Source organism: Magallana gigas, chromosome 1, assembly GCF_963853765.1.
Source record: "Magallana gigas chromosome 1, xbMagGiga1.1, whole genome shotgun sequence".
NCBI lineage: Eukaryota > Metazoa > Mollusca > Bivalvia > Ostreida > Ostreidae > Magallana > Magallana gigas.
In genome coordinates this window covers 74,125,347-74,150,837 of record NC_088853.1, presented here as the reverse complement: position 1 = coordinate 74,150,837, position 25,491 = coordinate 74,125,347, and the positions used below count along the sequence as shown (strand labels likewise).

The window sequence follows — 25,491 nt, the reverse complement described above, 5'->3', positions numbered from 1 at the left end:
TTTAGATGCGATACTGTTGCCTTTATTTTCACGTTCGATTTTATAATGAAAAAAAGGGGGGGGGGGGGGGCAGAACATGAAACCTCACTCGAAGGGAACGTGAATGATTTCCAAAAAAAATCTTAAATATTTGCATTTATAATGCAGCAAATCCTATCGTAATTTATGGGAGTCGCCCGGGATTGGAGAGGTTAATGGGACCTACGTAAATGAAAACAGTTTATAAGCAACAGTACTTCAAAATCTCTTGAGATCGGCCCTTGTTATTCTAATAAATGTTTTATGTAAGTTGTAATTTTTTTTATTCCTCAATATCTGAAACGAGTCCTGGCCAAGGCTTGCTACATGTAAACCAGTTGAATCTAAAATCCACCAAAAAAAAATCCAGAAACACAACCAGTATCTGCTTCACCTTTCCTCAACAGATAGAAAAAGGAGTTTTGGAAACCATGCATATTTTAAAAAGATAAACGGCATTTTAACCAACATTGGACCCAGAAATGAACATATAATTTTTACAATCTTCATGAAACACCACTTATATTAAAAAATATGATTCAGCTATTGTGCAAATTGTAAACATTGCATTAAGGGATTTTTAGAAACTATTTTTTTTTTATAACAAAAATATATTTTGGTACTTTTTAAACATTTGGGGTTAAAATTAAAAAGAAACCATTACACATTAGGAGACAACCGTAAAGGCTCATCTGGCTAGTGAATAACATATTGAGGATTAAAAAAAATTATGTCTTTGCTAAAAACGTCATTTTATTATCTAGGGATGAAAATTTATTTCCTTAAACCTAATATTTCGCACCTACAACACACCCTCAATCATATTGCAGGAGATGATTCTTATACTGTGTAAATTGTAAAAACAGGTATTTGACAAACGGACATACATACGTACAGATAATCAGACTAACAAACAGACAGACTTATTAAATGACAATGATCACAAAAATGGAAACATTATATTTACCGCACATTAATAACACTGGAGACCTTTTATACTGATCTTCCTCCGGAAGCAAGTTCTTAGCGACACAAGTGTGAAAAATCAGTAAAGAAATAAACACATGCATTTATAAATATACCCTTTTATGGGAAGAAGGAAGATATTATTTTTCTTTACTTTGAAAGTCTCAGTATCAACCTACACTGTTATAACAGTTTTGGAGGAAATAAAAGGATGGTCAAGTTGCCGGCTTTGAAAGTTTTGTTTATCATCAAATGTGGACTGCTTTCTTTTGTTCACAGTGAGTGTCATTTGCTCCTTTACAACTATACACATGTTACTTTCTGCAAATAGCTATGTTACACGGCCGTTATTATATGGGTTCAATAAGTACGCACTAAATGGTATTGGTAAAACTGTGTAACAATTAACTACTTTAGAAACATTAGACAATTGTACATAATTAAAGTAACTGCGATATGGAGAGCAGTTTTGTTTCATTTAATTACTTTTATGCTTACTTTTAAAAATAATTCAACAAATAATAACGTACATGCCATGCTTTACAAGTGGGAATGCTCAAATTCTGCAATAGTACTACACATTCACTTGTCTTGATATTGATTAGTCTCATTCAAAGATAAGACGGTAAGTGTTTGTATTAAACAGTTCAACAAATAATAACGTACAGTCCAAGTTTAACAAGTAGCTATACACTGGGAATGCACGGGCTTATCTTTAGTGTGTAACAAAAAAAGTTTCGGAAAGCTAATCCTATGTTATGTAGCATAATCAAAAATACAGATACACATTATGATGTAGCATAGTGTTCATTTGTATCTTTCCAGTATTGATTGCATTGCACAAGAAAGCTTATTCGTAAACGGCATGTGGTAGACAAGCAAATAAATGGCATGTTGTAAAACGTTGTTTTTTTCTTCTTAATTTAATAAAATATCGTCAATAAAATGAAACAATAGTAAACCTGTATACTTTTTTTTAAATAATAAGATAAAAAACAAGAAACAATGTTAAGTATTTGTTTACATGCTAACATATAGAACAGTTCATTTACAACACGTACGTAACAACGTCGCACACGTAATATATAAATTATTTAACACATAATGCAGGAAACATAACTAGTATTAGATTTTTACCTGGCAATTGTATAATACGTGAGAAAAAATACGTTAGCCTGATATTGGGATATTTGGACTTGTGAAGTGTGAAATTCATGGCTCTACCACCCCTGGAGTGCCACGGGCGGGGCCAAATATGCAAAAACAAACATTTTCTTTTCTACTTCCACACATGTGATGAAAAAACTGAATGCATGGTTATGATGTTCATGAAGCCTTCTACTGAAATTGTGAAATTCATGGCCTATGGTTCAGGGGTTCAGGCTCTAGGGTGGGGCTAATGTTGCCAAATAGTAAAAATGTATTTAATCTTAGAAAATCTTCTTCTCTACTCCCATTTATATTTGTTAAAAAATGAATGCATGATTATGATGTCCATGAGGCCCTCTACCAAAATTGTGAAATTCATGACCCCTTAGTCAAGGGTTCTGGCTCTAGGGTGGGGCCAATATGGCCAAATAGTTAAAATGTATTAAATCTTAGAAAATCTTCTTCTCTACTCCCATATATATTAGTTAAAAACTAAATGCCTGGTTATAATGTCCATGAAGCCCTCTACCAAAATTGTGAAATTCTTGACCCCTTTATTAGGGGTTCAGGCTCTAGGGTAGGGCCAATATGGCCATATTGTAAAAATGTTTTAAATCTTAAAAAATATTCTTCTCTACTCCCACACATGTGGGCAAAAAAACTAAATAAATGGTTATGATGTCCACTAACTCCTCTACCTAAATTGTGAAATCCATAACCTCTGGGTCAGGGGTTCAGGACATTAGGTGAGAGGGGTGGGGGCAATATGGCAATATAGTGTTAATGCATATAATGTTTAAAATTTTCTTATCTATTCTCACACATCTGTATTAAAAACTGACTTATAATTATGTTGACCAAGAAGTCCTCTACTGAATTTTGAATTTTCATTTCCCCTGGAGTATGGGTTTTGACTCTAGGGCAGGGCCAAAATGGATGTATAGGTTTTAATGCATATAATGTTAAAAAAAACTTCTTTACTCCCAAACACCTGAAAGGAAACTGAATTCATGATTTTGTAGACCAGATCTTTAATTATGTTGCCAAAATCATAGGTTTCATAGTTCTTGTTGAAAGATTTCAGCCAGGGAGGTGGTCGTCATTTCAAATTCATAATTTTTCTACTCCAGAATGAAACCTAATTAATAATATGTATATATGAGACTCATCGACAAGTTTGTGTATGGGTTATATGCTACTCAGGTGACAATTAAGGCCAATTGACCTCTTGTTATAGAATATCGTCAATTAAATAAAAAAATTGTAATAGTAAACTTTTATACTTTTCTAAATTATAAGACAAAACAAGAAATACTGTGAAGTATTTGTTTACATGTTAACATATGGAACATTTTATTGACAGCATACAGATAGCAGCATCGCACACGTAACATAAAAACAAATCGATAATGCAGGGAACATTGCTAGTTTATAATGTCTACCTGACAATTGTAAAATACGTAAGGAAATATACGTTAGCCTGTTATGGGGAAATGAGGAATTTATATCGAGTAAAAAATGTATTTGGGAGATATGGAAAAAGTATTTTTAAACAGTTAAATGTTTGATTACACGATTGATAAGGTTATACTGATTTGTTCTGCACTGTTATTAACATTTACTAACATTCTATTTAAAAGGCCACTTGCATGGTTTAAAACGTTTTTAAAGCTATGGTTTAAAAAGTTCACTTGCACTGTTTATAAACTTTATATCACTGACACTGACCAACCAACCAGAGTGACAGAGACAATCTCAATTAAGTTTGCATTTCCAAACACTCACTTCCAAAAATAAATTTTTAAATTGAATGATTTCATGAAAAAAAATTGAATATATATTAAAAAACAATTCACATATGTTATACCTGTATACATGCATTGATATGTAAATGTTTATATCTTGAAATATACACTGGACTACATGTATATATTCAATAGTAATATATTGATACGGATGTTTATCAAGACGTTTTAGATAAGTCAATCTCAATAGTAGGCAAAATCATCTATATCAAAATGGGATTGCTATATAATGTAGACTGCATGCTCAAATTTTCTAATCGACAAAATGTTGTTACTAATTTAAGACAACAGACGTTAAGCAAGCTCTTTATTTGGTATTTAACTTTTTTTTTTCTTTTTTATGGTTTTTTTTAATGGTTAGAAATGTCTGCAATTCACGTGTTTTACATCACGATAGAAAAGACAGACCCAAGATTTAAAAAAAAAGTATAAAAATACGAGATGTTTATTAGTGCGAAGTGATGAATGTACTTCTGAATTAATTACTTGTGTAATGCACACATTTATGGTATAAGTTTTAAAAAAAAACACTTAGCAGAATACTTGTGTTTCAACCGATGTTCATATCCTTAACAAGAGTAATACTTCAGTTGTGTAATGCTTAAGAAGTAGACATAGGTCATCCAAGTACAACCAGAACATTGTTGTCAGTAGCATCCTTTGTCACTTACAAAACAAACTACTTCGTCACTCAAGAAATAAGACATGAGTAATGCTTAATGGGTTTTATTATTTTAATGTCCATTTCATCAAAATCAAATAAAAAAAAAAATCAAATATCATTAAATATTAGTCACATAACTTTCTTAATTGATATTTAAAAGAAAAGACTGGGTCGTTCTCCACGATTGTATCCGAGCCCCATATGATCAAAATCCACATACAATAAAAATGTATAATAATAGTTGTGCATTATAAGTTGGGTCTGAGTCACCGAAAAACTTAAAATAAAACCATGCATTATTGTCCAAAGAGTCAGAAAATGTATATTCATTTAAAATAAATAATTTTATTTTCCTTAATGTTTGTGCAATTGTGTGTACGCTGTCGTAACTAGCCTGCGAGTTTTCGCTGTCGGCTATGCAGCTTTTGGTTAACAATTTCGAAAGACTTAACCTTGAAATGAACGTAACAATCTCATAACACTGTGAGATTTAAATCGAATACTGATAGTTACCTGCTCCGATTACAGCTCACCATTGATCAATTACTTTGTTACTCCTACATGGTAAAAATTATAGTTGTTGACTGGGGTCGAGGGCAATGGTTGATCTGTCGGACCAGCTCGCAAACTGTTGCCCAAGGCCGACAGATCAACATTTGCCCGATACACAGTCACAACTGTTTTGTTATACCCCTTCTAATCAATAACACGTTTTTGACGGAATGTGACGTCACCGGTTAACAGTCTAACAGTCCCAGTCCAACGGTCAAAATGCTAGAGTTTTTTTTTTCGTATAAAGTAATATTGTAACTGTTTTACAGGAGTATAACAATGTCCAATAGGACTACGTTCAACCAATGCTTAAAGTTTTAAAACAAATAAATTACAAAGTTGAAAATATAAAGAATTTAACTGTTTTAAAGTAGAAAGTTAAAGCAGAGGACATTTGAATTTATTTCTATTGTTTGTAGTGATATAACCGCACCGAGTTTCTGGTTGTCTTGTTGTCGGATCATCTAACATTTTTTTGTGATTGTTCATCGGGTATAGTATCAGATTATTGGCTGCCGCGAAACATGAACGTATTTTGTAGATCGCTGACGTGATTAACAAATGCAACATACGTGCATGAGAAATTGAATAAAACTAAAAATCACAAGGTGAAGCTTGGAATTCAATTTACTAAGCGCTAACTGAAAAGTCTAGAAAGCCGATTGAATATCATAAAATGATATACCTTTTAGTGACATTACAGTAAAATGTCATTTAACTGGTTGACACACCTTCATCAGGTGAAGTTTTTGTCCCTTGTTTTTCTATCATTTCTGTCTAACATTGTCTGTGCATTGTTTGCAATTGATAAGGAATTTATTATTGTTATATAACAAAATGTACACCAAAATATATAGGATAGAACAAGATCATTGATACATTGTGCAAATGTCTATTTATAAGGTTTATTATATCAAAAATAATAAAGATACAATGGATTTAGTTTAATATGTAAACTAAATGAAACACGGCTTATAAATTGTAAGAAATGTGGCTCAGAAAATTATCTAAATATCACTTGAATAGATGTTAAAGAAATTAAACCGTGTGGGACAAAAGCCTGCCTAGTCATTCCCTGTCGCTACAAAACTATGCCGTGAATAACTCAAGATTATTTTAGGGCTTCTCAGCCATGGAAAGGGTAGTGTGATATGTGTCCATTTTTAAGGAGGCTAAGTTGTCTAATTGATGTCATTATTTATGTTTTTTCTCGCTTTAAGACCAATCCATTTGATATCTTAGCTTGTTTTCAACAACTTCCTTGTGTGCATTTTACAACACGCTTCAATATTGTAGTTAAAGTACTCATTTTATTTTTCAGGCAAAGAAAACAAAATGATATTCACTGGTTTGCTCTTCATTGGTTTTGGATTACCATGGCATGTCGAAGGTGAGCTGATGTTTTTCGTAGTATAAATGTGATATTTTGCCAAAATATGCCTAAGAATAATCTTTTGTATAACAAATACATTAGTTTGGAATCTTAGGTAATATATTTGACATTATGAGTTTAATATTTTGTATTGTTTTCCAAATTTGTTTTCTTGAGTTTTTACAATAACTATAGTTTAGACTTACAAATCTGCCATGTGAATTTTACTTTTCAAAGATTTGGTTAGCATACGCTGACAGTTTTGGTAAGGTATTGGTTTCACCATAAACCGAAATCAGTACTTTTTTATACACTACATATTGTTTTACCTGTTTTTGCCCAATATGAACTATTTAGTGTAATAATAAAAGCACTCTTTGTTTCGTTATAATGTATACAAACTAAAACATAAATTTCTCTTATTAATTGAGTAGCTAAATCTTAGACGAAACTTCTTTTTTTAAGTGTGCGAACGAGAGAGAGAATGAGAGAGAGAGAGAGAGAGAGAGAGAAAGAGGGGAAAAAGGGTTTGAAAGTAATTGCCAACCAATTGTTAGTTTGTTTTAGTATATATATACAAATACTTAAACACTTAAGATGTAGAAGAAATTCTTAAACTAATTCACGAGTCGTTTAATGTGACTTCAGTTGCCGATCGTCACTTACAAAAAGTAGCTGCATTTAATGATGGCGAATAATGTATAGCTTAAATGTCTGAAAAGGACCATATGCATGTTATTAGGTTGAAATCAAATCAAGTCGTTTCTCTTAAAATTATATGCGTCTATAGTTTTTTTTGGATTGCTTACAATTACTAAGTCACAAACGTTGTTGTACTGAAATATTAAATGTAAGCATGACCTGACAGCTAGATTAATTAAATTAATGGTTTTGTGCAAAGTTTTGGTAAAATACAAGAAAAAATATATATATATATAACCTTATTTCTGAAAAGATTACCATTATCATGTACATCTTAAGTGAACATTTGTGAATCAATCAAACTTAATACATATATAGGTATAATCTAAGAAATGTATTTTATACGCAGTTTGAATATCAAATTAGTAGACATATTTCAATATATCATAGTCTATTAAAATCATGTTTTCATACAACTGTAAATACAAAATACCAAATTCAAAAACAAAAATGAAAAAGTAATAATTATCAAACTTAAATGTCAATGTCTAATATTACCAACAACAAGTATCAGCTTTGAATATATTTTCAGGTCAACTCTTTTCACGTCATCGCGTTGACTTTTCCAGTAAGTTTCTTTTTGGTGACGTGACGTTTATGTGGACTTCAACAATGAACAGTTCGATGTACAGTGTATCAATTAGAAAAGATGCGATTCCCGGTCTTTGGACACGTGTGTATGACACACAATACACTGTACGGGATGCTTTGTTATATGATAACATCAGTATCAATGTGAGACTACCAGAATCCAACGTGGACAACATATTTACATTCAAAGGTAAAGTTCCTGATATCGATGTCATATTATTACGAATGAATATGATGATATTATGATTATCAATTTAAGTGTGGCAGCCATAACGAAAGTAAAATTCACCAATCTTGAAATAATACGCGAGAGAGAGAGAGAGAGAGAGAGAGAGAGAGAGAGAGAGAGAGAGAGAGAGAGAGAGAGAGAGAGAGAGAATACAGATCTAGTTAGTTTTGTTGAAGGCGCATGCATGTATGTGCAATTTTGAGAGAAAGAAGTATCTTTATCTGAAATTTTATCTGAAAATCCAAATTTTCTTCAAGGAGAATTTTAATGCGGATCTAGTTATTTTATATGAGCCAGACAACATGCATGTTTTCTTTTAGAAACGTTGTTTCGAATTTCTCTTTCATATTTTTTTTTCTACTTAATCTCAACTTGATAAATCAAATGCAAACTAGCAGATTTCATATTTGCCTATGATATGAATAAAAAGTGATGCAACTAGAAAAATAATCCTTTGACCTCCCGCCATTGCATCTTTACGATTTCTCTTTTAAAGTAGGCCTAGTATCGCACTACGTCATAATACGGATTTTACAATATTGGTTCGACTTTTACAAATCATTTTAGATACCTGGTATTGATTTTGATCTACATCGCTGTTGTAAACAATGTCAATAATAAGCAAATAGAACGGTAATAGATGTATTCTATGAGAGATAGAAATGGCTAATGTTGAGAAACTCGATTCTGTTAAAGTAAAATGAAAAACGAAGTTTCTGATTAACCAGGATCTCAGGTATGCTTATATCTTCTTTGTTTTGATGCCCCCCCCCCCCCCCGAATTTTCTTTTTCTTTTACTAAAACCGGTTTAAATTTAGAGACAGAAGCTATTTCGAATTTAATCAATCGTCAATTAATTAATGTTTAAATGATATCTAACATTGTTGAGAGATCTAGGCAGAAAACTGTAGCAAAATGTGATTTTTACCTATTTTTTCATCAGTGTCTACTTGGTTTAGAGCTTATAACGTGAAAAGTAATCCGTCAACATATAATTTATTTTAGCAAATCTTTTTTCTAAGATGTCAATCTATAGAATAAACACCATGAATTTAAGTTTGAGTCCATATAATAATAAAAAAAAATTACCAAACGCGATACTAGCATTGCCTTTTTTGTATTATATTTTGATACATCAGGTCCATAAAGCGTACTTACGTACAGAAATTTGCGCAAAATTATTGATGAGATATGGCTTAAATATATATTTATTCTCTATTTTGTATGTTGGGTTCTAATTTTCCCAAAATTTTAATTATTTTTTTAGGAAAAACGGACGTCTGGCAAATTTCATAATTGTCAATAATTTTCGCAAGGGGGTACACCCGTCTGAGAGGTGATAACAAACAAACTAGCATGTAAACATGCATATTTTCTTTTGTATATGTATTGCTAGAATGTATATTTATCATTTAAAGCTAAGCTTTTAATGATTCAGCCCATTTAGTGCCGAGTACAGGACTACCTTAAGCAGGCCGAGTATCGCATTACGTCATACTACGAATTTTACAATATTTGTATGATTTTTACATAGCGTTTTAGATATCCGATGTTTATTCTGCTCTACATCGCTGTTGTTAAAGAGTTGAACAATAAGCAATTATGAATTCTATGATAAATAAACTAAGAAACTCGATTTTGGTAAAGTAAAATAAAAAACTAAATTTATCTTTAACCAGTATCTCAAGTATTTTTATACCCCCCTGCCCACGAACCTTTTTCTTTTCTTTTACTAGCACTGGTTAAATTAGGAGACTGAAGATATTTCGAATTTACTCAATCGTCAATTAAGAAATATTTAAATGATATCTAACATTGTTGACATATCTAACCAAAAAACTGTAGAAAAACGAGATTTTTTCAGAATTTTTATTCAGGGTCTACTTGGAGCTCATATTGTGAAAAGTAGTCCGCTAACATATATTTTACCAAATATTTTTAAAGGTTCAAGAATTTAGGTTTGTGTCCATAAAACAGGAAAAAATGACCAAATACGATACATGCATCGCATTTTTGTATTCTATTTTGATACATCATGCATATAAAGCGTACTAACTTACAACAATTTTCGAAAAATATTGATGAATATGGTTATTATAAATGCTTCTTACTCTATTGTGTGTGTCCGGTTCTGATTTTCTAAAAAATGATAATTATGTTTTTGGAAAAACGGACGTTTTGCAAATTTCCTCATTGTCAATAATTTTCGGAAGAGAGTACTCCCGTCTGAAAAGTGATAACAAAATAACTAACTCATAAACATACATATTTTCTTTTGTTTTTGTATTGCTCGACCATATATTTATCATTTAAAGTTAAGCTTTTAATGATTAAGCCCATTAAGTGCCGAATATAGGACTACCTTTATCTTTCTTGTGTGTGCAAGTCACAGAATGAAGAAACGTCCTTGATATTTTTTCATTTAAGATGTCTCGTAAAAAGGAAATATATAATCATGATTTGATATTGAAAAAATAATAATAATAATAATTATAATAATAATAATAATAATAATAATAATAATAATAACAATTTTAAAAAAGATGACTGTTGATTTGATATTAGCCCTGATACCACAATCCGAGGTAAAAACAAAGGTTGTGAGAAATTTACGATTTTAAATTCATTGCTGTCTCATCTATTCAAAAGACGTGATCAGAGCTGATATACTTCTTAATATATGATAAATAGTTTCCATTGTCTTATCATTATAGACAAACTTCTTTGCATTTGAAACCAAACATAATGTGTTTTATAAGATATTGTCCCAATCACTTCATGTATCTCTTTAGTTCATATAAAGAAGTACTCTGTTTTTTAGATGTACTTAAATGTATTATAAAATAGCCCCGTCCTCTTTAACCATCAGGTTAACCCCCTCCCATAAATGGATATTCGTGTAGTTTGTGGACTGGCAAGTACAACAAATCTTACGTGTATTAATTTTCGTTTTACCAAAAGCTAGCTTTTACATGGACATCTGTTTAATTTTTGATACGTCTTTAATTTCTAATAAGATGCAAAGAATACAAGTTTCGTTATTTAACTATAACTATCGAATATGTGTACTTCAATCGTAATAGTTACTTAGTTGAACATTTGCTATTCATTCCGTCAACTACGAAGTGACTAAAATGTAACTAAAATGAGACTGATGTTGTCATTTATTAACCTTCTTAGAAGCATATTAAATGACAGGGATATATTCATCATAAAATTCCTACCCCGGGATATATTTCCTTCACATTAGAATGCATAAAAGGGGGACATGGTATATTTCATTTCCATACTTTTTTTAACATTATAGTCTCAAAAGTGAAAACTCAGATAGGAGAAACTGTGAATCTATCATGGACAGCGCTGTTCTTTCCATTAGCCGGACAATATTTTGCCTACCACACATATAGAGAAAACAGAACTATATTCAGTGTTAGAAGCAATGGAGTAAGATATGGAATATATAATCAGTCGACAAAGTACACATACCTCACCAGACCGTTTACTTCTACTAACATCATGTTTGAGATAAAGGACATAACTCTGGATGACGCTGGGTATTACAATGGTGGAACGGGGGCTGGAGCTGCTTGGTCAGGTGGAGGTGTTGTACTGATTGTTAAAGGTAACATATGAATTTAATTGATGAGTTTAAAATTGTACACAGTGAGTTGTTTCTTTGTTATGCATTATTGCAACTGTTTGAAAAAAAATATCTTTAGAGTTCCGAGGTAAAGTTAGCTATTAGGTAGAAAATATAAAGTTAGCAAAATTTAACAGCCAGTCAATGAATTTACTCAATAATGCAATCATAAACGTACAATTGTTATAATTACCAGCCTTGTTGTAAGGAAAAAGAGTTGCCATGTATAAGAGCTAGTAGTCAAAACCAAGTAAAATATTGTATAATAAAAATAACTATTCCATTCATTACCACGTACCTTCAAAACAAACCATAAGTTCAATGTGGCAAAGAAAAAGATACTAGACGTGCCTTTGAGTCCGGCGTGTGTGCGTTATGTGACATAAATAATGAATTTAAAGGAATTAAACAAAGTAAAAAAATGTCATATTAAATAAAAAAATATATTAGTTTTTTTTTTATTGAATAAAAATATATTTATGTTAAAATTGATTGAATAAAACAATTAAAAAAAAAAACAATAAAATAAAACAATCGTATTAATATTGATATGAGAAATAAAGTGCTGTTCTTACAAAAACGACTATTAATTGAGGACTATATAACCTGGAGTTTTTTTGGTTTTTTTGGTAGTCTTACGTACTTTATTATTTTTTCTCTCTTTTTTTAATTACGCAAAAAATTGAAATTAAACTTGAAAAAACGGATAAATATATAAGAAACTAAAATCATATAACGAATGATACTGTTATTCATTACATTTTTTTCTATAAACATGTCTTGCAAATTACAAAAAAAAAAAAAAAAAAGAAAAGAAAACAAAAACCAAAAAAGAAAAAAACAAACTTTTCTTTGTAACGGCGAATAATAGTGACGTTTAGATATGTCTTTATACAATTTTTATTTTTTACATTAAAAATGTGTTGTTTAATTGATTTCCTTTCTGAAAAAAAAAATGAACAAACAAAAGACAAGAACAAACTGTGACAGGTAAGTATGAGAAATAAATACAAAATAAAAATACAAAAATATGACAAGACATTTTAATTCTTTTTTCATTTCTTATCACTTTTAGACAAACCTTTGAAACCTATTGTAAAAGGAGACCTTGACTTTTTACTTTAAAATGTTGTTCCATTTTTTTCCGTTCTTAAGAAATAAATATAACAAGCTATTTTAGATTTTTTTTCCCATTTTTTGTATGCATGCAAAATTTCTAAAGTTAAACTCAACATCTAACTTCTCTCATATTGTTTGTCGTTATTTTAGACAAGCCTTTAAATCCGATGATAAAAGGAAATTTTCAACTTTGAGGTCAATATAATAAAATGTTATATTACACGTATTCTTTCTAAATTTTCCTAACACATTTAGACAAATCTTTGAAGCCGAAGTTAACAGGGAACTTAAACGTTGAGGTCAATAGAAACATATTACTGATGTGTTCCAGTCAATCCACCTCACTAATTTAAGGGTTCTTTAAGTAGATCATTAATTAGTTTTGCTTTATCTGTAAGATTTGTACAAACTCCGAATTCTAAAATTTAGGCAAACCTTCGAAGCCGAAGATAACAGGAGACCTCAACGTAGATGTCGATAAATACATAAATTTCACGTGTTGCAGTAGACCAACCTCAGCCCCTGACTACTACACCAAGCTCGTCACCTTGTCTTACACCTGGTTTGTCAACGAAACAAAGATGGGTAGAGAAACCAAAGATACATTGATATTATATGTAACTAGAGATCTCAAGTACAACAGATACTCGTGTACAGCGACAGAAGAAGACATGGAGTCTGACAGGAGTGACCTAGTACAGATTAACCCTCTGTGTAAGTATGAATGATGTAACTAAAACTATTTGTAAGATATTAAAATAGGCATGGGTTTTTTTTCGTTACTTAGCAGTTTGAACAGTAAAAAGGGGAAAAGAGAGAACATTAAATCATCTATTGTCGGTGGTTGACCAAGTAACACAGTTTTCTTAAATTGTAAGATTGAATCCTAACTATGTGTTCAACATCCCTCAACACTGTTTTTTATTATACGACCGATGTTGTACTACATACAACCAACTGCATTGGTCTTTTAAACGTTGGAAATCGTTAAATTAAATATTCAAAAACATGCTTGTTTACCTGTTCAAATGTGCATGATTATAAATTAAGGCATATCATAGTTTGAGTAAAGTCGCTAAATACCTTAATTTCGAGTAATGATACATTCTGCCATCCCCATTCAACATCATGTGTAACCACGTCACAATGCAATGAATGTCCAAGACACGTATATTACAAGGAATAATATTGCGTGAAACATCTTTGAATTGAAATCTAGTTTATACAAACTGATACCCGTTGATCAAAAAGTGATATACCGATCGCTATGCAAATAGGTATTTTCAATGTTTATAGCTATAAAAAAAATGGCTCTTGAAGAATCGGAGTGTCAAGACATAGCTATGAATAATAATTTTTTAAAATAAATATTCATATGACAATGGAAAAATATTAACATTAAAATCATCTACAAAAATCAATGCCTCTCTATTTACATATATCTTTTTAGACGGACCGGACATTTTGATTATCACTCCACAACCTAATCTGAACATCAATGACAAATTAACAGTAAGGGAAGGGGAGACCATTGGTCCCTTTGTTTGTACAGCGGATTGCAATCCACCGTGTAGTATAACGTGGAGAGTAAAAACATCCGATGGATTCAGTGATGCTCGTTCAGAGATGGGGACGTTAATGCAACAGGTAGTACAGAGGGATATGCGGTTATTCCGATGCAAAGCAGATCGGGGAAATAAGGCATTAAAACAAGAATTTGAACTTGATGTCCAATGTAAGTATTTTTTTGGGATACAAACATTCTACAATGTTGTTGTTATCATTCTCAAATGTCCCTTTGCATTGTTTGTGTCCATTACAATAGATATCGGGTACCTCGTGGATTTGTTTACAGTTTTGGGGAGAAAGAGGGTGATCCTTAAACATGATAATATCAATACACTAAACAAACATTGCAATATTTTCGTTTAAGGTGAAATAACACATCGTCACAAAATGGCTGACAAAATGACAACATTTCATTTTATTTAAAAGATTTTATCGAAAGCGACATGTAACTTACTTCATAGCCGAGTCGATAACGTGTCGGGCTTTTGATCCGTACATCCCGAGTTCGAATTCCACAGGGACCTTTGCTATTACTTATTGTATTGAGGTTTTTAGATTTTAATTTTTTTTATACCCAAACTGCAATTTATTTGCTTATTTGACATTTGTACAGTTTGTTAATTATCATATCTTCCATAATAAACTAATTTAATTATTAGCCTATTTGTTAAATTGAGCATTTTTTTCCCCAGGTGTGTTATTCCATCTTAAGATTTGAATGATTGGTTAGAACACAAATACAATGAAAACCATGGGCATATAAATTAAAGTAAAATATCAAAGATATATATTTAACTGGCTTGATTAAAGATTTTAGTACATATGCATTCAACTGAATAATGACCTTTACAAAAAAGTATATATACTAAACCTAATTCTTGATAAAGATAAAGACGTGCAAAATAGATTTAGAGATCATTAAGAATATATATAGTTTATAACAAAAAATGCAATGATCTTCACAAATAAGATGAATATGTAGAGGATAGTTCTTTAATCAAACCCAGAACAGGAACTAATTAATGTCAAGTTTAGAAAAAGAGCTGCCCACTCTCTGATGAGCGTTTTATCATACAGCCTTTTAATATACAATGTATGTGAACTGTAACTGTATTAAAATAATCACAACACGTGGTATTTTTTTGTTATGGCATATATATTGTTCCGACCTGTTTTCAGATGGTTATTATCATTTTTTTTTAAATTAAGTTTTAAAGATTTTAAAGAGCTATATAATTTTTTAATTGTAAAGAGTTCGTTTTTTCTGCTTTTAAATGTTTGCGTTAATGAGTTTTAGCTCTTCAGGGGGAGAAAAAGTCAGATAAAAAATTGCAGAAAGAAACATATGAGTGATAGCGTTCAAAAAGGTGTTAGGCACATGCTATACTCCGGGGATTAGTTTGTCTGTAAGTGAACAAGCTCTAACTATGAAAAAAAAACTATATTCAGCCTCATGAACTTCAAAAACGAAAAAACTAAACAACAATATTGACAGAAAACAACAACAAGATTTCTTGATTGCTGAAATATATCATTTATAAATATTTTGTTTGAAACATTTTATTGATAAGAGAACATTAAATTGTAAAGAACCCAAACCTGTTTCTCTTAATCGTCATTGACGTGGAATGCTTTACTATTTATAAAAAAAAAATCCACATAAAAATACAGGAAACAAAAATATTAGTGATAACGATTCAAGGGGTTAATAGCGTATTTTATGATGGTTTTAATATAGTGTTAACATGAGTGAACACACTTTAGCTATGGAGAATACTATGCTACCTATTGAATTTCGAAAAGGTAAGATTTCAACAAAAGTACGATAAAACAAAAACTTGGCTGACATAAAGTATTCCATCGTTTTTCTTTTTAGATTTAGATGATACTCTCTTGTATATCAATGGCCAAATGATAAGTAATATCGAGTTGAATGAAAACGCGCCATTGAGAATATCGTGTCATGTGGATGGAAACCCCACCCCCACAATACGTCTCAGTAGGGGTCAGGGATACACTGAACCCGAACAGAGACATGGGACGTGGCTGAACTACACCATAGACACGGCTCAATGTACCGACACAGACACGTACAGATGTAGCGGGACATCTACAGGATTCAGCAACACAGATAAAGTGATAAACATCAACGTTCTATGTAAGAATCAGGTCCAGTTGTTATCAATGTCTAAACTAGCTAGTAAACAAATAGAAAGATAGTTGGTTGAGAAAAAGAGGAATAGGATATGAAGGCTTGTCAAAAATACTATTTTCTTAAAGATAGGTATAATCATGTTCGTTTATTTTTAAAAAAACCAAAAACATTTAAGAAAAGGAATCAAAATATATTAGTTAACAAATATAACATTTTAAATTCGTGGCTATTTTAAGGCTGTGGGAAGCTAAATATATATCGAAAAATAATACTATTTTAATTATCGAAAAATACTTTAACCAAGCGAGTTTCTTTAAACTTTTATTACATAAATTAACAGTGGCATTCAACACTATATTTGATGTATTTTGTGACGTCATATATTTTTCTGAAGCATGTGACGGGTGTATTCTAGTACGGTAAATAATCTATAAAAATCGCATCGGCGCAAGTGAATAATGTCATTCAATTAAAATTATTTTTATGAAAAATCCGTCGGTAAGTAATGTATTTTGCAGTTCTTGCTGGGGGTTCATGTAAATATTTCGTTGATTTGATATATTTTCAAAACATTTCGCACCGCCATCGAAATTAGACACATTTTTACCTTATAGGCTCGTTTTACACAAACTCGGGTTAATCGGTAGGTTTCCCCCAGCAAGATTCACATTGGTACTTATTTTCTCTCCCGATTTCACTTAAAATATACTAAGAATGTTTTTATCTTTCACTTGCACCAAGCCGTTTTTTAATATGCATATACATATCACCATTCATTAGATTACACGTAGCAGGGGGAGTCTCGAAACCATTAGTTTATGAATAGTTATTTACCTATTACAAAGCTTTAAAACTATTGATTTTTTGTACTCCATATCGGTGATATTGAATTTAGTAGCACTAGTATTTATAACAGCGTCTATGTAAAGGAATGAAGCGGTTTTATTTTATGCACAATGAATATCACTTATTACGTTACGATACATTCCCTAAGAACGATCGAAAGAAATGCAGAACGTGACGTCAAAGTTAACTATGACGTCATATCTTATGAAGCACAGACAAGTGACTTTCTACATATCGCTGTGAAATTAATCGGGCAGCCTTAACATAGCCGCGTTCATGTCACGTAGTTTCATTTGCATACTAGTATACAAATCATTAAAAACTAATAATGCTTACAACAAAATTGATAATATGGAAGCTACATGTTTATGAAATATTTGTATTAATTGCATTTTTCAGGTAACACCAGACTTGATACAACCGGTGGTTTCAAATCCACATATGGGTCAAAGAGTGGAATGGATACCACAGTAAATGTAGCTGTTCCAATCATTGCTTACCCTCCTCCACAATTATCTGACTTCAAGTGGGACGGTCCTGTGCCAGTGCCTGTGACGTCAACTATTTCTACAGGAGATGTGTCATACAAACACGTGATCGAAAGCTTCATCCCCGTGAAGGATCATACTTATTTTGGATACTACACACTGTCATACAAAGGACAAACAGTTACTAGAATCACAATCAACGCTGAAGGTTACTTTCAATCATAAATTAAATATGATCGCGCATGCTTTTTTCATGGTTTTGTTTTTGTTTTTTTTAGGTGGGGGGGGGGGGGGGTCTGTTTTACTTTTCATGTATATAGTATAGTTTCATGTATAATGGCATCAAATGATTTAAATATATACCTCCTTTTTTTCTTTTCTTTAAATTAGCTTAATTTATGGCGTTCATTATTTTAATCCACTGTTTTTGTTAATTTCTTGATATAAAGACGTACCACAAACTCCCACAAACTTCACTGGATATTCCTACACCATCGGCTCCGTCAGTTTGACTTGGGTATCGGGCTTCAATGGCGGACCTGAGCAATTTTTCATACTGTATGCAATGGAAGGTTCCAATTGGAAAGTAATTGGAAACGTATCAGATCCGGGAGAAGGAAGACTTGTCTATTTCGACCCGGGATTTTTGTCTCCGGGACAACAATATTCGTTTCGAATACAGAGCTGTAACAGGATAAACTGTTCTTTACTTTCTGCTGATACAAAAGTTACAGTGAAAGGTAAACCATAAAAAATAAAACCTTAAAAAAATAAGTTTCGATAATTGAGATTTTCTAATTTGCTCAGTTGTTAGAAATTGTCTGCGTAAACTTTGTTTATGTAAATATCGTCAAGGGTAATAAATGACAAGAAACTGAGAATCTCGTGTCAAGTGAATGGTAACCCCGCCCCCACTTTACGTCTCGTTAGGGGTCAGGCATACACTAAACTCCATAAGATACAGGGGGCATGGCTGAACTACACCATACCCACGGTTCAATGAACCCACACAGACACGTATAGATGTAGCGGGACATCTACAGAATTCAACAACACAAACAAAGAGTGGACTAGATTAAACAGTAGATGTTGCTGTTCCGATCATTGCTCACCCTCCTTCTTGCTGTGGGACGGTCATGTCCCAGTATCTGTTAGGACAACTGTCCCCAAAGGAGACGTGTCCAACAAACACGTGCTTGAAAGCGCCATCCCCGTTATGGACCATAGTTATTTTTGAAACTTCACACTGTCATACAATGGACAAACAATCACTAGAATCACAATTATATTTGAAGGATACATTTGTTTACATATTAAGATATGATGGATGGAGTTTACAATTAAGGACATTTTTTATAAATAAATTGAAAAGGATACGTTTTTTAACTCTCGTTATTTTAAACTGAATAAAAACATAGCTGTTTTAAGTTTAACAATACGTTATCTATTTATTGTCCTGTTTGTTAAAACTAAAACGGGATAGTCTTATGCCAACGGCTACGCAAACTTGACCTGGATATCAGGGTTTAATGGAGGATCTCCACAATTCTTTATATTATTCATAAATAACGAATCTACTCGGGAAGTAATTGGAAAAGTATCAGATCCAGGAGAGGGAAGCGTTGTCTATTTCGCCTTGGGATTTATGACCCGGGGTCAGGAATTTCGATTTCGTTTAAAAAGCTGTAACAAACTCAACTGTTCCCCAACATCTCTAAAGTATAAATTAATAGTACATCTTGTTTTAATTATTTGTGTGTACAAACATTGGAATGATATTGATAAGACTTCTTTGAAATATACGTGTTATTTCTTTTTTGAACGAACAAGTAACCCTTAAAATAAAAAAAAATGATGAAGTGGAACGGATTATGTTTTTTTTAGCTTAACCGAAACAAAGTGGAACAATCAATTATTATTGCTTATTACTTTTCCAGTCTCAAACAATTGCTTATAGACCAATGTCATGCTGAACTTGCCCAGAGAATGTTGTTATTTAAAATAATTATTTTCCTTCTAGTTTATTATATGTGAAAATCAAAATGTTGGTTTCTTTTGTCAGGTAACCTTTTAGAAATTTCAAGTATGGAATCATCAGGTGCGTTTAAGTATAGCATAGAAAAAAACAAAACAAAAACACGAAGAAAAATAATTTCTTAAAACTTTATATTTACAATCTAGTCGCTGTATTTTGTATTTTCAGGAGAAGTGGCATCAAAATCATGTATTATTGCAATCTCCCTTGTTTCTATTCTCCTGGGCTTGACATGGTTTATGGTGGCAATGTTTGTTGTATATGACAGACGATATCGAAATATTCATCAGAAAAGTAAACACGGCGAAGAAAGCACCCAACTTCAAACTCAAAACATGACACAACATTACGATGACTTACAGGGTACAGATGTTGACAAACTCGAAGCGAAAATTATGACACAACATTACGATGATGTACAGGGTACGGTTGAAGAAGGAAACTATACAAACCTAAAGGGAGACAACACAGCTGCAGAGGGAGATTACACCGAACTAGGTCAACGTGACCCAGAAACTCCTTACGAGGAGTTAAAGGAATAAATAGCGACAATCCTATAAAAAAGGCAATTTAGAGAGGGTTTAATACGTAACATACTTGACATAATATACAAAATGTCTTAGTTATGTAGCTGAAGCAATCCTGTTTAAAATGATCATTTTTTTATCTCCAAAAATTATAACGTTTAACATTAGGTCCGCTATTAAACAGGGTTATGTCCTAGTCCTTGCTGATATTGAACATTACTGTTCTTAAGATGGTTGACAATTGGTAATATATTTAAAAAATGTTCATCAAACTTTCAAGCCTGTGTGGGGTCCAAAAGTTGTTTCTAATAAAGCCCAAGTCTGCCTCCATAGATCATGATTTGAGAACAAAGTGAAATATACCGTTTCTTATAATTCTTCCACACAAGTTACAGCTTCTCTGGTCAATTAGTATTTGATAATAAGATCATTAAACAAATAAGTTTTATGCATATCCCGTTTTAGAAATTTGACACCAGTTGTGAACTCCACCCTATCACCGGGGTTCATGATTAGAATAATTACCATTTACGTTAACTGAGAATGCTACAATACATATAACAGTTTCTGTATGATTTTTTTAAAAAACGAATTTTAAAGATTTTTCTCCATTCATTGCTATATACAAAATCAATCCCTATGGTGGCCTAATTTACTTTGGGGATCATGATTTGGAAAAAAACGTATCTACCTAATAAGTATGATTTCACTCAAGTTACAGCTTTCTTGTTAATTTTGTTTTTGTTTTGTTTTGTTTTTTAATTATAAATATTTTTTTCTATAAATCCATGTGTAAATGTTCGATCCCCTCTCCAAATGTGCCCCAAAACGTTTGACTGGCATAAATTTACATGAAGATGCCCGCACAGACGTTTCAGCCTTTTTAGTTAAATATTTCACTTTGCTTTTATGGATTCGTGTTCATTATTTGTTTTATTATTGTTTATTATTAAATTGTTTCTAATAAAGCCCCAGTCTCTCCCCATATACAAAAAACCCCAATAAAGTAGCTACCTCATAAGCATGCTTTTACTCGAGGTACAGCTTTCTGGTCGATTGAGTTTTGAAAAAAAAAAGATAATTAATATTTTCCCCACAAATCCCTGTTTTAATATTCGACCCCCGCTCCAAATGTGGCCCGAAGTGTTTAGCTGACAACAATTTACATGAAGATGCCTGCGCAGACGTTTCAGCTTTTTTAGCCAAATATTTTGTTGAAGTTTACAAAAAACAAACAAACAAACAACAACAAATTTTCGAAAATTCTTAATTATCCTACCTTAGAAAAAAAAACATAGCTCTTTTTTTCAAAGAAATCTGAACTTTCTTTACGCAATAATGAATTGTGCCAAATTTGGCTGAAATAAGCCCGGGGGTTCTGAAGAAGATTTTAAAAAATCGAAAAATCGTACATACGGGAGTGGGTGGAAAAATGACATGCAGACAAACGGATACGGGACAACAAGTGATAAAAAAGGTTTAGCTTTCATTTTTGGTGAGCTAAAAAAGTCGTAAAACATATAATGGCTTCATTTACAACAAATGCACAATAATATATTTTAGTTTGAGCCAGCGCTTTCTATAGACCCATCAATCATTGTCTTCGTGTTCATTTAGTGTTTTTAATTGCATGCCATATTTCTAATTTTGTTTACGACTATTACCATATCTTATTTTTTGTAGTTCCAAACTTTGTCTTGAAAAAGTGTTGAAGAAAATACAAACAATCGTGTAATCTACCTATTTTTTAAGAATAAACTATCAAGTAGTTTCATAATGCAAACTAAAGCCAAACCTATGTACTCCTTATGTAATTTAATTCAAAAAAGGAGGTGTTTCTCTAAGTTAGTCGAAAAAATGATGAGCCAACTGTTTGTTAGTTTTAACAAGTTTGAACAGATTACTTGTCTATATTTAATGACTCCGTGAATGATATTGTTCTAGTCGAGAAACTTTCAAGCTTAACCAGTAACTATTTAAACTTATACATAATGTTTAGACTCATATGTGTGTATATACATCAATGCATATAGTATATATCCGTTTTGTTTTAAATGATCTGCATATTTTGTTTTACGATCATGTTGGTTTACAGATGTGGGCTCTGTGCCTATTCAGTAAATGAAAATTTAGTTATTCATGTTTTAACTTTTTTTTACAATGACTTTTATTATTGCATGTTTAATCGTTTTTTTAAAAGACATTTTAAAATTACATGCGAATGTATTAAAATACAAATGTGGCAATGCAAAAATAAACATCATAGAGCTATCAAAAGTTATTGTTTTGTTTTTGTTATTAACAAGATTCATGTAGTTGGTTACGATAACCAATTTATAAAGTACGCGTGTATTTAAATTTAAACACGTGAATTATTATTTAAGAAAATGCGAATTCATTACAAATATATGCAAATGTTAGGAACAAAAAAATTGACATATAATCACACGTTTAGTGAGTTTGTCGCTTCTGGTCATTATGCCAGGAATCACTAATATAAAAATATTAACGTTGTTACAAAGTCATTATAACAAACAAGCTAATGGGACATTGCAAAGTTAAATTAGCAACTTATCAAGTCGAATACACTATTTATCAAAAAAAAACAAAACAAAAAAAACCAGATAACGAGGGTTCATACACATCATACATAAATTGAATATCACTTGTTAGTGTGTGTTGTTCGTTACCTAAAATGTCGGAGGGAATAGGTGTACTAAAAGGGAAAATACATTCGAACATGCACCGTGATATGATATAGGCATGAATGCTCTTGATATTTTTTGAAATTTCTTAAACAAACAAAACGTATATGAAAAAACCCATTGGCAAGGCTGTAAATAAATGTTAAAGTCTCTTTAAAAGAGAACAGTAAAAGTATTGGTAATAAACTGATATAATATTATTTGTTCCTTGTCTGATTTATCATATTTTCTCGCCAATGATAAATTTATCTTATGAAGTCTGAAAATCCTACTTATTTATGAGGTAGATTATGCTTTTTACTTGATTTATTTATTAAAAAAAAACCTTTTTTGCATTGCTTGAATATGAACTTATTCAATAATTGTAACTCTTTAAATAAGTTTCTTTAAAATTGTAATAAAGTCAATCTATCTATTTTATCATACGTGACTTGGTATACTGCTCGAATTAATGATTTCTTAACAAACAAATAAAATACACTTGTTAATTATAATGCATGTCCCTTATCCACTCCTTGTCAATAGAGACCACGATGAATTGTATCAAAATTAAAATCCTGGTTTTAACGGAATTATTAAGAATGTCACTGACCAGTTCCTTGTTTTATTGTAACTCATCATCCGGTAAAAGAAAAAGAGATTCACATCCATGCGTTGATATTTATTAGTCTCATTCAAGGACAACACGAACGGATTTTTTGTTAAATAATTCAACAAATAATAACGTACATGCCATGCTTTACAAGTGGGAATGCTCAAATTCTGCAATAGTACTACACATTCACATGTCTTGATATTGATTAGTCTCATTCAAAGATAAGACAGTAAGTGTTTTTATTAAACAGTTCAACAATAATAACGTACAGTCGAAGTTTAACAAGTAGCTATACACTGGGAATGCACGGGCTTATCTTTAGTGTGTAACAAAAAAAGTTTCGGAAAGCTAATCCTATGTTATGTAGCATAATCAAAAATACAGATACACATTATGATGTAGCATAGTGTTAATTTGTATCTTTCCAGTATTGATTGCATTGCACAAGAAAGCTTATTCGTAAACGGCATGTGGTAGACAAGCAAATAAATGGCATGTTGTAAAACGTTGTTTTTTTCTTCTTAATTTAATAAAATATCGTCAATAAAATGAAACAATAGTAAACCTGTATACTTTTTTTTAAATAATAAGATAAAAAGCAAGAAACAATGTTAAGTTTTTGTTTACATGCTAACATATAGAACAGTTCATTTACAACTTGTACGTAACAACGTCGCACACGTAATGTATAAATTATTTAACACATAATGCAGGAAACATAACTAGTATAACATTTTTACCTGGCAATTGTATAATACGTGAGAAAAAATACGTTAGCCTGATATTGGGATATTTGGACTTGTGAATTGTGAAATTCATGGCTCTACCACCCCTGGAGTGCCACGGGCGGGGCCAAATATGCAAAAAAAGCCAAGTTTTCAAAAATTTTCTTTTCTACTTCCACACATGTGATGAAAAAACTGAAGGCATGGTTCTGATGTTCATGAAGCCTTCTACTGAAATTGTGAAATTCATGGCCTCTGGTTCAGGGGTTCAGGCTCTAGGGTGGGGCCAATGTTGCCAAATAGTAAAAATGTATTCAATCTTAGAAAATCTTCTTCTCTACTCCCATTTATATTTGTTAAAAAATAAATGCATGATTATGATGTCCATGAGGCCCTCTACCAAAATTGTGAAATTCATGACCCCTTAGTCAAGGGTTCAGGCTCTAGGGTGGGGCCAATATGGCCAAATAGTTAAAATGTATTAAATCTTAGAAAATCTTCTTCTCTACTCCCATATATATTTGTTAAAAACTAAATGCCTGGTTATAATGTCCATGAAGCCATCTACCAAAATTGTGAAATTCTTGACCCCTTTATTAGGGGTTCAGGCTCTAGGGTAGGGCCAATATGGCCATATTGTAAAAATGTTTTAAATCTTACAAAATCTTCTTCTCTACTCCCACACATGTGGGCAAAAAAACTGAATAAATGGTTATGATGTCCACTAACTCCTCTACCTAAATTGTGAAATCCATAACCTCTGGGTCAGGGGTTCAGGACATTAGGTGAGAGGGGTGGGGGCAATATGGCAATGTAGTGTTAATGCATATAATGTTTAAAATTTTCTTATCTATTCTCACACATCTGTATTAAAAACTGACTTATAATTATGTTTACCAAGAAGTCCTCTACTGAATTTTGAATTTTCATTTCCCCTGGAGTATGGGTTTTGACTCTAGGGCAGGGCCAAAATGGATGTATAGGTTTTAATGCATATAATGTTAAAAAACTATCTTCTTTACTCCCAAACACCTGAAA

At 31.7% G+C, this 25,491-nt stretch overlaps 3 protein-coding genes across 4 annotated transcripts in view; 2 read left to right on the top strand and 1 right to left on the bottom strand.

Moving 5' to 3' along the window:
- Nucleotides 1-25,491, bottom strand: part of LOC105337927 (immunoglobulin superfamily member 10) — a 298,746-nt gene that overhangs the window by 82,934 nt on the left and 190,321 nt on the right. The window lies entirely within an intron of this gene.
- The window catches only part of LOC105329042 (uncharacterized), a 144,538-nt gene that overhangs the window by 1,951 nt on the left and 117,096 nt on the right, over nucleotides 1-25,491 (top strand). The gene's annotated exons all lie outside the window — the stretch shown is intronic.
- On the top strand, nucleotides 1,137-21,399 carry LOC105335173 (uncharacterized). 2 transcript variants are annotated; one of them, XM_066075178.1, is made up of 10 exons: nucleotides 1,149-1,262; nucleotides 6,476-6,544; nucleotides 7,761-8,009; nucleotides 11,357-11,671; nucleotides 13,238-13,522; nucleotides 14,259-14,543; nucleotides 16,254-16,535; nucleotides 17,778-18,074; nucleotides 18,316-18,606; nucleotides 20,070-21,399. In XM_066075178.1, the coding sequence occupies exons 1-10, from the start codon at nucleotides 1,196-1,198 to the stop codon at nucleotides 20,441-20,443; spliced, it is 2,514 nt and encodes an 837-aa protein (XP_065931250.1). In that variant the 5' UTR covers nucleotides 1,149-1,195; the 3' UTR covers nucleotides 20,444-21,399. The 2 variants fall into 2 exon arrangements, with proteins under 2 accessions (XP_065931252.1, XP_065931250.1); XM_066075180.1 differs by lacking the exon at nucleotides 18,316-18,606 and having other exon boundaries at nucleotides 1,137-1,262.

Bases quoted from the DNA above. Each gene is read 5' to 3' on its own strand.
- LOC105335173 (XM_066075178.1), top strand. From the start codon at position 1,196: ATGGTCAAGTTGCCGGCTTTGAAAGTTTTGTTTATCATCAAATGTGGA. The intron at 16,536-17,777 runs GTAAGAATCAGG...TGCATTTTTCAG, and splicing joins GATAAACATCAACGTTCTAT to GTAACACCAGACTTGATACA. The intron at 18,075-18,315 runs GTTACTTTCAAT...CTTGATATAAAG, and splicing joins AATCACAATCAACGCTGAAG to ACGTACCACAAACTCCCACA.